This window comes from Giraffa tippelskirchi, chromosome 3 (assembly GCF_054371585.1).
Source record: "Giraffa tippelskirchi isolate mGirTip1 chromosome 3, T2T-mGirTip1v1.2.pri, whole genome shotgun sequence".
NCBI lineage: Eukaryota > Metazoa > Chordata > Mammalia > Artiodactyla > Giraffidae > Giraffa > Giraffa tippelskirchi.
Window position 1 is genome coordinate 127,618,448 of NC_137277.1, and position 17,930 is coordinate 127,636,377.

Below are 17,930 nucleotides of genomic sequence, written 5' to 3' on the forward strand. Positions count from 1 at the left end.
CCAGGCTCCTCTGTCCATGGGGTTTTCCCAGCCAGAGTTCTGGAGTGGATTAGCATACCCTCCTCCTGGGATCTTCCCGACCTAGGGATCGAATCCGCGTCTCCTGCATTCAGGTGAATTTTTTACAACTGAAAGTTTGCAGCTGTGAGCAGTGAATGACACTGGGATGTGTAGCCTCCGGAGAAGAGGAATTCAATCCGGAACCAGAGATGAGGCTTGATCACTCAGAGCTTTTGTGTAGCAGAGTTTTATTAAAATATCAAAGGGATAGAGAAAGCTTCTTACATAGACATCAGAAGAGGACAGAAAGAGTGCCCCCTTGCTAGTTTATAGCAAGGCATTTTATACTTGTTAGCATGCTGCTAATCAGGTAAAGAAACACCTCAAGACTGAGAGCGTTGCACCAGGCTCCTCTCCTACAATATACATTTTGAGATAGAATTATCTCAAAGGGGATAGAGTCATCTACAAGGGGAATCATCTCTGGCCGTAAAACAATTCTGGCCATAAAACAATTGACATGAATCTTGAAGAAAGGCAGATTTCCAAGCAAATACATACTTTCATTGAAATAGCTTAAGGAAATATTTCCATAAGAAAAACGCATTGGTTAGCTCAAGGTTCAAGATAAAGTTCAGGCAGATCCAGGTGTCTTCAAGATAACACAGGATTAGAAGAGAAAAGAAAAACAAAAAAAGGCTGCCACTTGGAGTTTATTTCCTCCTGCCACTTGGGGACCTGTGCTCTCCTTCCCAAGGCTGTTAATCCTCTCACCAATGAGCCACTGGAGAAGTCCCCTAAAGTTAGATGTGATGAAATAAAAGCATGAATTCCCAAATCCTCAGTTACTTACAGACTCCAAAGAGCACACGACTTTTTGATATCAGGCAAAGCTGCCAATTTGTTATCAGAGAGTTTGCCTCTGTGTGGCACCTCTGGGCCTAATGAGCTGGCAAGATCATGAGAAACTACAGGTTCTCTTTTCCCCTTTCTGACCTAAGATTAGCAGTGAAAGTTGCTATTTTGATCTCCTTCTTCCATGTCCTCATGCTTGATACTCAGGACTTTTCTAATCCTCCTTAACCTTATTAATAGTCTCTTTATTTGGGAGTGGAAAAAAGGGACAAACAGAAGCTCTGAGAAATCCCTAACTTTAGGAATGACCCTCTTAGACTTGCTCTGGGGCATGGTATCATTTTCTTTGGATTTTCTATTTCTGAGAGGCAGTGACACTGATAGATTTCATCCTCTCCCTTCCCAATTGATCGCTAAAATTTCTCTCAGAGGTAAAACAATCAAGTCATACTTGACTGGATATTTTCAGTCAGATGAATATTTCATTCATTAAAATTTAAGAAAATTGATTAGCAAAAGTGCTATTTTAATCCAATATTAAGTATGTATATTTGTGTATATATGTATGTTGATATGTATTTTCATTCATGCAGGTAGACCATTCTGCAGTTATATTTGTATTTCCAGGTGTGTACTCAATCTGGATAAACTAAAATGTAAAATACATTCCTGGTTCCCTTGCAATGGACTAAGAGATGTATTTTCTTCCCTCTCATTCATTTATGGTTATCCAGATCATTTTTTTTCTTTTCAACATTCTTGCATGCATGCATGCTAAGTCAATTCAGCCATGTCCAACTTTTTGTGATCTATGGACTGTAGCCCACCAATCTCCTCTATCCATGGGACTTTCCAGGCAAGAATATTGGAGTGGGTTGCCATTTCCTCCTCCACGGGACTTTCCCAACTCAGGAATAAAACTCGTATCTCTTACGTCTCCTGAATTGGCAGGCAGGTTCTTTGCCACTAGCACCAGCTGGGAAGCCCTCATTCCTTATTTATTTTGCATGCTGTCAGCGGTAACTAACAGGGTTATCTACTCTCATTAAAATGAATTAAATAATCATGGTGTGATGAAATATAGATATAGTTGTTACTATTCAGTTGCTAAGTGGTGTCTGACTCTTTGCGACCCCATGAACTGCAGTGTGCTTCCCTGCCCGTCACTATGTTCCATAGTTTGCTCAAACCTATGTCCATTGAGTCAGTGATGCAGTCCAACCATCTCATCCTCTGTTGTCCCTTCTCCTCCTGCCCTCAATCTCTCCCAGCATCAGGATCTTTTTCCAATGAGTTGGCTCTTCCCATTATGTGGCTACAGTATAGGCACTTCAGCATCATTTCTTCTAATGAATAGTCAGGGCTGATTTCCTTCAGGATTGACTGGTTTGATCTCCTTGCTGTCCAAAGGGATTCTCAAATGTCTTCTTCAGTACCACAATTCGAAAACATCAGTTCTTTGGCACTCAGCCTTCTTTATGATCCAACTCTCACATCTGTACATGACTACTAGAAAAACCATAATGTTGACTCTGTGGACCTTTGTCACCAAAGTGATGTCTCTGCTTGTAATATGTCATCTAGGTTTATCATAGGTTTAGGGATAGAATAAAAATGAAGACACCGATAATTGAACCTCTTAAAGACTAACAATATTACTTGCATTTGACTCTTTTCTTTGCAGATTATAAAGGGCTTGGGGAGTGTTTTTGAGGAACTTAATGTCTAAATCCTTTGGAAGAGCTGTCAAAGTGGGATAGTATAGTTGATAGGATGAAAACTTGGGAAAAGACAGATGTTTTACCTATTTTATCATGTAGGACTACAGGGCTTTCCTAGCTCCTCTTATTCTGTTTGCAGCTTTGCAGCTTAATCACATCTACATGTGATGAACATTAATTATTAGATCTTACTAATAGACCTACTATCTGATGAGCCTGATGGGAAATGATTATGAAATCCTTGGAAATTATGACCCTAGCCTTTGAGAACCTTGTAATTTGATATTCTTTCCTTAACTCATTTTTAGGTCTGCGTTCTACCCTTTATCCCTGATACCAAATGTCACCTCATATCCATTTCTATCCTGATATTGCCTTACAGAAAAACTCTAAGCAAGACATGAATGATAACTTACTATAAAATTCCCAGTGAGGTCATTCTTCATCTTTCATTTTGTTAAATAATTGGAGAACTATTTTAAAAGCTGTCTGGCTGTAACATATAAAGCCATTTTGGAAGGATGTTTTTGCAGAGTTATAGCACTGAAATCATTTTTATTAGAACTTCAAGATCTTTGAAAATGTTCCTTTGTACATAAGAATATTTAAGGCTTCTAAGATATATTAGTAGCTTATATTAAAAAGAAAGCACAATGCCTTATCTCATTTGCTGTTTCTAAATCTGTTTCATAAGTCTACATCAGATATGCTTTTCTGAAAAGGCTTATAAATGATTTTATTAGGGAAAAATGTTAGAGGAGCAGGAGAATTTTATATTTCTTTATATGTAAGAAAAGCACTCCCTTAATAGTCTTGAGTAGAAATAGAAGTTTTACTTATTATAATAAAATCTATTTCTTTTATGTTTCATTGTTCAAATGCATTTTACTTAATACCCCAATTAGACTTGAAAATAGTACTTGAATAAATAAGTCATTTTAACTTTTGCACAATAAAATCTTGATTGGCTAGAGTAAAACTAACAAGAAATATCAATTTACCAGAATGAATTTAATTGTAAGGCAACTCAAAAGTACCTGGAATTTAGAAAGCTATATTAGAAAATTTGAGGGAATTGTGCTAAAGGTTATAAACATCTAATCTGATTCTTTTGCTTTTTATGGTTTTAAAATCACAGTAGGTACTTAAGTCTTCTTGGATCATTAAAGCAAGTTTTCTTCTGTGTCTTGGGTTCTTCTTACAAACTAGGGAAGTGGAATAAAATTTTCATAGCATAATCAGCAAAAAATGAAAGAAAATCTTACGTTGATTCCTTAGTTAACCAGGGTCAACATAACTTCTTTGCTGGCATTGTGCTGAAAATACATACATGGAGAAGTTGATAAGGGGGTTTGTCAAATAGACAAATTAGGACACAAAAGTACAGAAAAACAAAGACTTAACACACAGGGAATATTCTTTAACCTCAGTGTCAAAAAGTCACTGATGTCATGGAGAGCTTTAGCTACTTTCTTAACAGATCTCTAAGCCCTTTTTTATTCAAGCATTAGTGAGTCTAAAGAAGACACTATTCCTGGCCTCTAGGAATTTACCATCTAATGGCAGAAAGTGGAGGGAGCTAGCAGTTGCATAAAGTGCCATATGCACCAAATTTAATTACTAATTAGACACATTTAAAATACTCATCAATAAATGACATAGCCATGGTGGAAGTGTCTACAGTATAAACAAATCTGCACTTTAAAGTAACTACTAATCGTTTGAAGATAACATTTATTTCCATCTCAGTTACAGTTAGTGTAACTTGATTCTGTGGAAACAAGGCAATATATCTTGTAACTAATTTATAATAGTTATAAAATTATCTTTTTCTTTTACCAAAATATAATATTCCCTCAGTTTTTCTGTTTCTGTTAACAGTATTACTACCCATCTAACTAGCAGCCTTGAAGTTTCTGTTATCTTTGTATTCTGGTCACCATCACTCATCCAGTTGTGTTTTGATGTTCAACAAATCAGCCTAATGCTTCTGCATTTCCACTGCAAAGACTTACTAAGGCCCCTTTTAATCCTTTCCTTTGCTATGGTTGTGGTTTAGTAGCTAAGTCATGTTCAACTCTTAGGTTTCCTTAGCTGGGACTCCAGAAATCACTTCCCTACTACTTCCAGATACATGCTAATAATAAAGCATAGCTTTGTTTGGCTAAATTGATTTCCTGAAAACCTTTTCCTGAAAATGGTCCAGTGCTTCCTGTTGAATAATGTACAAAGAAGTCAACCAGGCATCACGCCAATACAATAAACCCAGATCTGACTTTCTGATACTGCTTTCTCTGTCTACGTTAATGGTCCCTTTGTGTCGTAAACGTGCATAGTTACACTTTAACCTGTCTCAAACTGTTCACCTTTTCCTTTCTTACTACCTGTGCTCACAGGTGTTGTTCACTCACCTCCATCACTGTTTATCATAATTTATCTATCCTTTACTCTTTAGTTCAAAGATGTAATCTCCCATGCCTTCTTTCCTTATCCCTTCATTTCAAGATGACCTTTTCTATCACTGAGATCTTACAAACGTATCCACTAGTCCTGTGATACTTTATACATATTGACTTCTGGACGTCAAAGCATCTATGTGTCTCTTTGACCTCATCTATTAATTATATCCCTACAATACCATACTCCTCAGAATGTCTTATCATCTTTCACCTGGATTGCTACAGTAGACTCCTGATTGGTCTTCCTACTGCCACAGACTCCCACTTCCTTTCTTGTTCATTCCCCACCCGGAAACAAAGATGCTTTCTTAAACAAAACGCAGATATGACCATGTCAGTCATTAAAATCAGTGAATGACACCACATTAGGGTAAAGTCCCAACCTTTTTGAAGGTTTACAGTGATTCATAAACTCTGGATTATGCCTGTATCTCTGGCTTTTTCTTTCTCCACTGTCTTTCTTTACTATCTATGCACCAGGGGCATTTGATGAAATGTATTTTTGAGTGTATTATACTCCTTCTTACTGCAGACTTTACATATACTAATCTCCCAACTGTAATGTCCTTTCCTACAACACAGTCATCTTTGATCCAGGCATGGATGATGTTCAGTACAGCATCCTTCATACATCCTTTGTATGATACAATGCTTGATATTTGGAAAGCAAGTGCATCCATGCAGGTTAGGTGGAACCAGTCCCACTCATGAAATGTAAGTCATTTCAGTCATACAAAAGGTGGGAGAGAAAATTTTCTTAGGGAAGTCCAAATGCTATTAAGATGAAAGAAAGAGAATAGATTCTAGTTTGGCAACAGTGAAACTCCACTACAGTCAGTAATGGCATGTAGGTATAACCATACATAAGTACAGAAACTCTTTACGCAGTTGTGAATTATATCAGTAGTTGGTTAGATTGTGAGATGTGAATAAAAAATAAACAAAACCTGTCATCATATATTATATGCATATCCATCCAACAGCTAAAGTTAGCAGACTTGATTCTTTGGCCCAGGTAGAACTTTTCATCCTCATAACATCAATTTCTTTAACATCATTATTGTCATTGCTCTTCAGAAACATTTCTCTGCTCTGACAGCTGTAATGAAATACACAATACATACAGAATGTTCTTGAAACCACACTCAAGGGAATATGCAGAGCACATATCTGAAACAGATGAACAGAGTCCCTAGTGCACTTTACATCACAGAAATATCTACTTCATTTTCTAACTGCTTTTCATGCAGAAACTGACCCCCATTTTTGTTTATTTCGTGAAGCTCTCACTAGCCATCTGCTTAGCCTATGACCTATTTTATTTCTCAGATTCTCAGTTGAAATGAAAATCAACTTTAAAGCTTTTTTAAAGGAATGTGAAAAAGCTAAATATGGGGTTGCAGCTGGTTCAGACTTTCTGTTGAAATTATTATGGCCTGGTATAATTTAAGATCTATTTATGTAATTGTCTTGAACCAAGGACAACAATCAAAGAAAGCTGCATATTACATCATTTTGTCACAGTCAGATATATCAAAAGAGACATTGTCCTTGTCCTCTTGTTTAAATAATTTAACTCCTAAATAGTAATCTTGCTCACCCACAGATGTGTTAAGTTGACCCTCATGGTGTTGGTTGAAATACTGACTAAAAAGTTCAAAAACAGATTAGTTGTCAGCATTTGAAACTGGGAAATTTTACATACAAATCCATATATTTTTTTCCTCTTAAAAACTTGGAAGATCTTTCAATGTTGGCATATTGAGATGGGATTTCCATGGGCAAATGATGACTGGCCTTCATAGATACCTTATTCTCTGCTTAACCTTGGTACTCATAATTTGTTTGTTTGTTTTCTTTTATTGTGAAGTAAAAGTCGCTCAGTCGTGTCCAACTCTTTGTGACTCCATGGACTATATAGTCCATGGAATTCTCCAGGCCAGAATACTGGAGTGGGTAATCTTTTCCTTCTCCAGGGGTCTTCCCAACCCAGGGATCGGACCCAGGTCTCCTGCATTGCAGGCGGATTATGTTGTCTTAATTTAAAGTGTACAGCAAAGTGACTCAATTATATACACACACATATATGTTCTTTTTCAGATTTTTTTCCTTATAAGCTATTGCAAGATATTCCGTATAGTTCCTTGTGCTATATAATAGGTTAATTATCTACTTTATATGTAGTAGTGTGTATATGTTAATCTCGGTCTCCTAATTTATTTGTAACCTCCCTCACTCTTCACCTCTATCCCCTTTGGTAACCACAGGTTTGTTTTCTTTCTTTTTTTAACTTTTTTTTTTTTTTTTTTTAATACTGGAGTATAGCTGATTAACAATGCTGTGATAGTTTTAGATAGACAGCAAAGAAACTTGGACATACATGTACATGATTCCATTCTCCTTCAGTTCTTGCATACTTCACTTATTTATACTATCTGTCAAGCTTTTATAGACATTTCAGAATATAACAATTACTTATCAGTATTAGAACCTTGGAAAGGAGTTGACCAAAATAAACAGTATATGGCGTTCAATATCAAATAAGATGGGGCATCTCAATTAGCTTACTCAGTAAAGAATCTGCCTGCAATACAGAGGACCCAGATTGGATCCCAGGTCAAGAAAATCCTGTGGAGAAAGAAATGGCAACCCATTCTAGAATTATTGCGTGGGAAATCCCATGGACAGAGTAGCCTGGTGGGCTCCAGTCCATGGGGTCACAAGAGTCATACATGACAGCGACTAAACCACCACCATGAAATAAGATCAATTTCAAGTTTAAGAACAAATCATTGAAGTGATGAACAAATTACAAAGTGAATAAAGTAGAAATGCTTGCAGCTACAAGTGAAAGCAAATCCAAATAAAGTTGGCTAAAAAAAAAATTGTATTAGTTTCATATAAGAAGAGGTCCTAAAGTAGTCAGCTAATGTTATGTGTTCTGTGACTGTACATAACTGAGCTGGCATCTCTAAATGTTATTAACTTTTTCCTCCTGTATGTCACCTTATTGTTATATCAATAGAATAGCTACTATAAGAACAGACATCCTGTATCCACTCTAGGCAAAGAGGTGAAGGTAGTAAAATGTAAGGGCTATATCAATTCTGTTTGTACCTTTTTATCAATTAAGCAAAATATGTCCATGAAATCTCAACTAGCTAACTTTAACTAAGGCAGCATCTCTGTTCAACAGAAAATGAATTATAATGATTCATTTAGAAAAAAATCATAATTTGTCCCCTCAGGATAACATAGGGTTTGCCCTCCCCAAGATTGTTGCCTCCTAGAATTTCCTTAGCACAGCATATGGAAATGAGAAGGAGACAGCTGTGTAGACATTGATCAAAATTTGTCACACAAGGCTTCTGTGCCCCCAATCAACTTCAAAGAACTTCACTATAAATTTTGTCTTGTACTTTAGAAAGGCTGCTTCCAAAATAACCATTGTCTCACACTAACAGAATTATTATCAAACCAATCAATATTTTCTGATAGATGAGGCCACTGAGTTGTTCATTCTGAAGACTTTTCATCTCTTATTCTGGGTTTCAGTTGACCTTGGCAAGTGATACGTATGTTGAGGGAGGTGGAAGATTTTCTAAGGTGGTATCATTTTAGGGTATAATAAATTCAGGGGAAAAAATAATTTTAAACAGCATCTTTGTCCTTTGAAATTGATTGGGTGCATAGAAGTCTTGTGTGACAAATTTTGATCAATATCTACACAGCTGTCTCCTCCTCATTTCCATATTCTGTGCTGCAAATTGAATAATCATTGATAAAATATATTATTAGTTCACAAAATTCAAGATTGTGTTTTCCAGACTGGGATGGTGTTAAAGAATGTATTAAGCAGAAAGACAAGGCTGGAAAGAGATCAAAATTTCTTTATTACTTCTATCTTTTTAAAACATTCCTTTTCCTTTGATTTTAGGCAAGATGAGATTACATAATATATGAAAAAAATTTACTTATACTTTAAATTCCTATATTTATGGCCTGAAATTTGAAACTAGGTTGACCCAGCTGTGATGAATCAAAAGATGTAAAGAGAATAGAGGACTTAGATCAAAACCTTCATATAGTTATGGTTGTCTGGCTAAGGAATGAATGGATTTAAAGAGAATTCACTATTGCAAAAGCGATTCAGATAAATTTAATGTGAACATTTCCATGTGCACTTTTGAATTATTCATGTTATCCAGATTTTATCATTTTATAAATAAGTATATAGTCATTTGACTTTCAAAAGCATATCCTGTGGATACCATAGGCTTGATATACTTGATATAAATTATGAAATCACAGGATATAAACATTACCATGAATTTTTATATTCAAATTCAGACTATCTCTTTCTACATAGCTCTTCTTACTCATCTAAATAATATGAAGCCACTATAAATTATATTTTTAAATTGGAATTATCACTGTTTTCATGATTAAAAAGGATATAAACATTAATAAATTATTTTCAAATCTGTAATTGTATACACTTATAGTTCTTCCTCAAAAAATTTCTTTTTCATTTTAACTTTGAATGTATAAATAGAATGGCATATTAACATGAAATATTTTGATCGTTGAGTATCATACATTTGCACAAGCTTCATATAGAAAGAAATGAAAGGATCCTAATTGTATGAAGACATTGATTGAATATATTATTGAGTAAATCGAAGTTAGTATTTACAAAACAAATGGTGTATTTCACTTTGTACTATGAGCTTTCTAGCAAAATGATCTATTCTAATTCTTTCATATAGACCACCCCATAAGCACATGATTGGGACCGTGCCAGGAAGATGCCCTCTCAGATGCTCTTTTGGCTCAAAAAATTATGCTGCGGTGTGCTTTTCCTTAGATGATTTTTATTATGCCATTCAAGCAACTCCCTAAATAACATACTGCAAACTAAATTATTCAGTGTTTCAGGTGGAGTGAATAGAGAGAACCAGATCCAGATTAGTTTTTCTGTTCTGATATCTCTTTATTTCTCTCTGTCTCTCTCACTCTCAGACACACACACACACACACACACACACACACACACACAAACACACACACACACACACACATGCACATAACAAATGAGCAGCTTCCTCCAGGTCCCTAAATATATTAACTGAAAAACTTTATCTTGGTTTAAGGCCACTGGTTATTTAGTGTTATTCTGTGCAACTTACTATGCCCCCTACATAAAATTTTGATGTGACCTTTGGCACAACTTAGGGAGTTAAAATTGCTGAAATTTTTATCAGACATGAGAAAATAGAATTTAAATCATGAATGTGCCCTCACATGAGTTTACCACAACGAAAGCAAATGGTAACAAGAGAATCAAGTTTCATTACATTTTCAGTTACATTATCATTTTTTCACCACTAAGATAGTCATTTATTATTTTTGAAAAAGACCCCACCAGAAATGTTACTCCCTAAGCTTACAAGTATAGTAAAGACTAATATTTGTTCTTGGGCAATAGCAATTTGAGCACCTACTGTGTGATGGGAAGATGAAATAAATATATTAAATACGTATGTTCCCAGCCCTCAATTACTACATGTATTGGTCAGAGTAGACTCCGTCTATACTACGTTCATAAATCAAACCTGATCTCAGATATTTAATGTAATCTCACACCCCAGAGATAACTGTTACTAATGACTTCCCCAGTGGTTCAGTGGTAAAGAATCCACCTGCAATGCAGGAGATGCAGGAGATGCAGATTTGATCCCTTGGTCGGAAAATCCCCTGGAGGAAGAAATAGTAACCCACTCCAGTATTCTTGCTGGGAGAAACTGGGACAATTCCACGGACAGAGGAGCCTGGTGGGCTGCAGTCCACAGGGCCGCAAAAAAGTCAGACACAACTGAATGACTGAGTATGCGCAAATGGTTCCTCATGAGTCCTTCCTGAATCTTCTTTCTTCTTAGCAACATACACACTCAAGCACATAAAGAGTTTTATACAAAGAAACTAGAATCCAGGAAGCTGTTCTGTGAGGCCTTATTTATATTTAACCATTTTTATGAAATATCTTTAAATGAAAAAAAAAATACAAGCTTCCTCTTTTGCATGAAATCATTAAAATCACTTCCCTGGTTGGTATTATAATCTCTGCCTCTTGTTCAAATTTACCTATTTTACTGTATAAATCACCCACTACCTATTGGATTGAACATTCTGTTGGAGTTCTTTCCAGAAACATTCATTTCTAATACAGAGGTATCTCTATCTCTCTCTTCAACTCCTTATGAGTGCTAGGAAAAAAAGCCTAATTCCTGTGCAGATACCCAGATTTTCATGCCTCTGTAACAGAGAGAAGAAGGTGACTGTGACAGGACATCAGTATCTCATTCCTACTGCCCTTATTTTGGTAACTGATGTTTGATACCAACATTAATGAGGGAATTTATACCCAAACTAAAAATCAGAGGCAGAAATAAGTCTTCTCAAAGGCACTGCTTCCTGTCTTATTTTCTGTTCTCTAGAGATTGTGAACACATGATTATGTTCCTTTGTCTTATCTAAAAATCATACCCCCCTAACTCATTCTTGATCTCTTCCTACTTTCTTACATATTAACACTTAAGGAAATAGCAAAAATGCTGTTTGGAAGCCTGATATGCAATTTGTTTGCAGGGGGTGTGGAGAGGGGATGGGGTTACCTGGGGAAGATTTCTCTGTAGCTTCTAGTTTCTTCAAATATGTTGCCAGAGTATATATGTATTTCCAAGACATCATCAGTAGCATGCACTAACTGGTTGTTGTTGTTGTTCAGTTGCTAATTCATGCCCAACTCTTTGCAACCTCATGAACTGCAGCATGCCAGGCTTTCCTTCACTATATCCTGAAGTTTGCACAAACTCATGTCCATTGAGTCAGTGATACCATTCAATCATTTCATCTTCATTTTTTTCCCCCATTGGAGTGTAATTGTGTTAGTTTCTGCTGTACAATGAAGTGAATCATCTATAGGTTTACATATATTCCCTCTCTCTTGGACCTTCCTCCCACCCCTCCCCACCCTACCTATCTAGGTCATCACAGAGCAATGAGCTGAGCTTTCTGTGCTTTATAGCAGGTTCCCACTAGCTATTTTATACATGTAGGGTGTACATGTCAATTCTAATCCACTTGAGAACCTTCAGAATCTTTATACTTCTTTGAAACAGGAAGAGTTTTTTTTGAGTACAAAGCATAACCTAAGTTAAAGATTAAGTTAAAAGGTTAACTTCTAGGTTGTTTCTTTTATAATCTTAACTCAGTTGTACAGAAGATGAGAAAACTTTGATTAATTGACTAATACTCTTTACAGCACTAATACGATTCTGGGAAAGATAAGAAAATTAGCTAGAAGGCGAGAAAAGAGGTGTCATTACATTTAAAAATGTGCGTCATTAACAGTGACTGCAATATCAAAATCTGAATTGTGCACCAAATAAAAGTACTATCAGAATTTTTCTGCTCTTAAAAATGAGTTTAATTAGTGCTCACTTTCATGCATTCATTCTATATATTCTCATATTGTCTTTTTAAAAAATAAAAATGTAATGTATCCCACAGTCATTTCTACAAGGACATTCTGGCTAAATTAATTTAATCAAGGTGCTAAAATCTATTGTTTTCTCCTTCAAGGTAACAAAAGCACTTTAGAGCTACTTTCAATGCCTGGAATGGGTCAAAATTGATAGAACAGCTTTCTGTTTATACATTGTGATGTGTATACACACCACTTTATATACCATGATGAAGTTATAAAATGTACAGCTTACACAGTCTTGTGATAGAAACAATTTTATGCCATTTTCAGGTGAGCATAATAAAATGTGTCATTTGCCCAAGGCCACAGACACTGGTAAACTCAAGATTTAAACAAATATCTTTTTCTGACTGCAATGACCATTATATTTTCACCTTGCTTAGTAAACCATGAAAACTCATGGCTTTACAATTGCAATTTGGAAGTACTCCAGAAATTCTATAAACAATAAATTGTATCATATTATGAGTTATACTTCACCATATTAAGGATATGTGTATATTTATGTGTGTGTGTACTTAATTTCTTGATGTAATGGCTGTCAAAAGAGTTCTAGTAACTTCACATTTTTTCAGCATGTCAGTCATGAAGAGGAAAAAAAAATGAGAGATTTCTGTATAAAGAAATTGAATCATCTTTTACAATATATCACCAAACCAGCTGTCATTTTGATTCTGCATAAGACAATCATAGAATTATCCATCATTGACGGTTTTTCCATCAAGAACTTTTCTTGTCACCTCTATAGAAATTACCAGCTGAAGGACTGCCTCATTCAGAATCTTCCCTTTTACTCTAAACCTGACTTCTCACAATTATCCTTCTAAATTCCATAATAACCTCCTTTTGTTGGGGTATAATTTTCAATAATCTGTTGAACTGGATTTAAGATTTGTGCACATATTGTAGAAATACTCAGTGATACCTAGAATATTTTTCTAAGTGTTCTAGAGGGCACAGATCGATCATGGATTATAAGACCTTTGGTGAAGAAAAATGGATCAAGGTCAGACTGAAAACAAAATGGCCTACTCCTATTTGTCACTGATTCTAAAATGCAGAGGCTTATACTTAGGAAACCACTTTCAGGGGCTGAGAGGTCTCCTGAGATTTTATTTACTGTGAAGTTTTCAATTGTCAACTTAAATGCAGGATTATGCTCCAAAAGAGGAAGCAACATCATCTAGAGAAAAAGAATGGATTTGGAGATTGAGAAGTCAGATATTATGGGGTTTGTTTTTAATGTCCATCACTTAGTACCTGGGGAATCTTGGACAAGTTTCTTAAAGGAAATTATATGTACTTTATAAGACATCATTTTGTATACTTTATATATTTTTATATAAATCAATATATTATATTGTATGTGTGTGTTTATACATGTGTGTGCCTTCAAGAAGCAGACCCAAGATGGAATTAGACATGCAAGAGATTTATTAAGGAAAAACTTGAAAAAGAAAAACATGAAAGATCAGAGGTACAGAGCTCAAATTTGACATATGTGAAAGGAAAAGGGCAGGGAAGGAAGTGTCTCAGACTATATAGAGGACATAAGAAATTTTCAGACAGGACTATTTTAGCAATCTCTTAAGCCAAAGCTGCCCTTCAGAGAATTCTACATCCTGCAGGAATAGGCTTGCACTTGCATCTTCCTGAGAGCAGCCCTCAGGAACATGTGAAAGTGAAAGTGTTAGTCACTCAGTCATGTCCAACTCTTTGCAACCCCATTGACTACAACCCACCAGGCTCCTCTGTCCATGGAATTCTCCAGGCAAGAATACTGGAGTGGGTAGCCATTTGCTTCTCCAGGGGATCTACCCAATCCAGGGATCTAACTTGGGCCTCCCGCATTGTGTGCTGATTCTTTACTCTCTGAGCCTCCAGTGCAAACTTAATAGTGATTCCAGCAGACCAGCAGATGGGACTACTCTGCATGGTCTCTTAAGGGAGATCTCAGTGAATCATTTCCTTGTACTATGGCATATGAACTAGAAGTTGCACAGATAATTTTGTGCAATGAGAGACAAAAGCTTTGTACATTATGAGAATGTCTGTCTTTATTGACTAGATTCTATGAGTAACTGTTATGAGAATTACCAGTCAGATTTTCAAGTTACATTCAGGGTTTGGCTAAAAATGGTGGTCCTAGTCTCAGATATTATGATTCAGTAGATAGGTAATTAGGAATGTGCATTGGGTGTGTGTGTATATGTGTGTGTGTGTGTGTGTGTGTGTGTGTGTGCGCATGCGCATGTGTGTTTTCAAACTTTATGTTGTATTTTTTCACAACCATTTTTATTTTTTACAATGTTGTTGGCTATATTCCCCATAATGTGTATTTGATTCGTATGAATCATTTACTTTGTAACTGGGAGCTTCTGTCTCTTAATCTCCCTCACACATTTCACTTATACCTCCACCTCCCTCCTAACTAGCAACCACCAGTTTCTCTTTTGTGTATTTGAGTCTGTTATTGATGTTATATATGTTCATTTGTCTTGTTTTAGATTCTACATGTAAGTGAAACCATATGGTATTTGTCTATCTCTGTCTGATTTATTTCTTTTAGTGTAATAAAGTCCATACATGTTGTTGCATGGGAAAGGAAATGGCAACCCACTCTAGTATTCTTGCCTTGAGAATTCCATGGACAGAGGAGCCTGGCAGGCTACAGTCCATGGGGTTGCAGAGTCATGCATGACTGAGTGACTGTCACTCACTCACTCACTCATGTTATAGCAAATGGCAAGATTTTATTCTTTCATATGATTCTAATAGTCCGTATATATGTACATATACATATAAAATATATATCATATTTTTATCATTCATCTATGAATAAAAACTTCAGTAGTTTCCATATCTTGGCTATTTTAAACAATGCTGCAGTGAAAACAAGGGTACATATATCTTTTCCAATCAATGTCTTTGTTGACTTTGAATAAAATTCCAGAAGTGGAATTGCTAAATCTTTGGTAGTTCTTTTTAATATAATTTTTTGAGGAAACTCCATTGGCTTTACCAATTTATGTTTCATCTACAGTGTAAAAGTGATCCCCTCCTCACTGACAGTTGTTATTAGTTACCTTTTTTTTATATAACAGCAATTCTAATAGGTGTGAGGTGATATCTTATTGTGGTTTCAATTTGCATTTTCCTAAATTATTAGTTATATTGAGAATTTTTTCATGTATCAGTTGGCCATCTGTATATCTTGCAAAAATGTCTGTTAAAGTCCTCAGTTCATTTTTTAATCTTATTTTTTTGACATTGAGTTATATGAGTTCTTTGCATGTTTTGTATCATGTATTAGCCTATTACTGAATATACTGTTTGTAAAATAGATTTTCTCATTCAGCAGGCTACTTTTCAGTTGTGATAGCTTTTCTTTCTGTGCAAAAACTTTTAAATTAGATACAGTCCCATTTCCTCATTTTTTGCTTTTGTTTCCCTTGCCTAAAGAGTGATATCTAAAGAAATATTGCTAAGGCAGATGTCAGAGGATCTTCTGCCTGTGTTTTCTTCTAGAAATTTTTTAGTCTCAGACCTGACATGTAATTTTTAGTCTATTTTGAATTTAGTTTTTTATACGGGATGAAAAAGTAGTCCAATGTGATTATTTTGTATGTAGCTGTCCAGTTTTCTCAGCACCATCTGTTAAAGAATCTGTCTTTTCTCCACTGTATATTTGTGACTCCTTTGTTGTAAATTAATGGACCAATATTATTGAGGATTTATTTCTGGGCTTTATTCTGTTCCATTGATATGTATGACTGTTTTTGTGCCAGTACCATGTTGTTTTGATTACTGTAGCTTTGTAGTATAGTTTTAAATCAGGAAATGAGATAACCTTCACCTTGTTCTTCTTCCCAAGATTGTTTTGACTAGTAGGGGTCTTCTGTGTTTTCACACTATTTTTAGAATATTTATTCTTGTTCTGTGAAAAATTGCTATTGGTATCTTGATAGGGATTGTGCTAAATATGTACTTTTTCCAAACCATAAGAATGATGTATGTTTCCATTTGTTTGCATTATCTTCAATTTCTTTTTTCAGTACACTATAGTTTTCAGAGAAGAGGTCTTTTACTTGGTAATATTTGTTTGTAGATATTTTATTCTTTATTAATGGAATTATAAATGAGATTTTTAAAAAATTTCTTTTTCTGACACTTCATTGTTAGTATATATAAACACAACAGATTTTGTAATTTTACTGAACTCATTTATTAGCCATAGTTGTTATTTGGTGTCATCTTTGGAATTTTCTATATAGTATCAGATCATCTGCAAACAGTTACCATTTTCCTTATTCCTTTCTAATTTGGATTCCTTTTATTTCTTTTTATTATCCAATTACTGTATCTAGGATTTCCAGTTCTGTGTTACATAGAAATGGGTGAGAGTGGGCATCCTTGTTTTATTTTTGACTTTAAGCTTTTCAGTATTGAGTATACATGGTCTTTATTTGTTAAGGTAGGTTCCCTCTAAACTCGCATTGTTCAGAGTTTTATAATAAATGAATATTGAATTTTGCCAAAGAATTCTTTCAATTTAGATCATCATATGATTTTTATTCTTCAATTTGTTATTGTTGTACATCACATTGGATCATTTGCAGATATTGAAGCATCCTTGTATTCCTGAGATAAATCTTAATTGACCATGACCATGCTCCATGTAATGTACTGTTAAATTCAGTTTGCTAGTATTTTGTTGAGGATTTGTTTACATCTATGTTTACCTGCAATCTCTGTGCCTGCAATTTCCTTTTTTGTGATGTCTTTGTCTGTTTTGGGGCAGGGTGAAACTGGTCTCAAAAAATGAGTTCAGAAATGTTCTAAGAACCCTGCAGTTTTATTCTTCACTAATATTTAACTTTTTGATGTATTTTACCTTTTTATCTTATGTATCCCTTAACTACTTATTGTGGATATAGATTATTTTGCTTCTTTTATTTTTAAACTTTTCTACTGTCTTTTAAGTGGTTTATTCTACCTTTGCTGTATATTTACCTTTGCTATTGTGAGTTTTTTTCTTTTATAATTTGTATATTTCTAGTTGTGTTCTTTTCCTTCTTACTCAGATAAGTCTGTTTAACATTTCTTGTTAAAGCTGGTTTAGTGATTCTGTACTCTTTTAGCTTTTACTATCTGTAAAATATTTATCTTTCCTTCAAATGTGAATGATAACCTTGCCAGATAGAATATTCTTGACTATAGTTTTGTTTGTTTCTTTTTTCATCAATTTAAATATATCTTGCCACTCCATTTTGGACTGCATAGTTTCTTCTGAAAAGTTGATTGACATATAGGAGTGCCTTGTACTTGACTAGTTGCTTTTCTCTT

At 35.0% G+C, this 17,930-nt stretch overlaps 1 protein-coding gene across 2 annotated transcripts in view; it reads left to right on the top strand.

The window, feature by feature from the left end:
- Positions 1-17,930, top strand: part of DPP10 (dipeptidyl peptidase like 10) — a 747,248-nt gene that overhangs the window by 423,691 nt on the left and 305,627 nt on the right. The window contains exons 6-7 of one of the 2 annotated variants that reach the window (XM_081579274.1): positions 4,304-4,336; positions 11,661-11,686. The exons of the other annotated variant lie outside the window; for it this stretch is intronic. Of the exons in view, the coding sequence (XP_081435400.1) occupies positions 4,304-4,336; positions 11,661-11,686 (59 nt within the window). The remainder of the gene's footprint in view (positions 1-4,303; positions 4,337-11,660; positions 11,687-17,930) is intronic. 2 annotated transcript variants of the gene reach the window in all.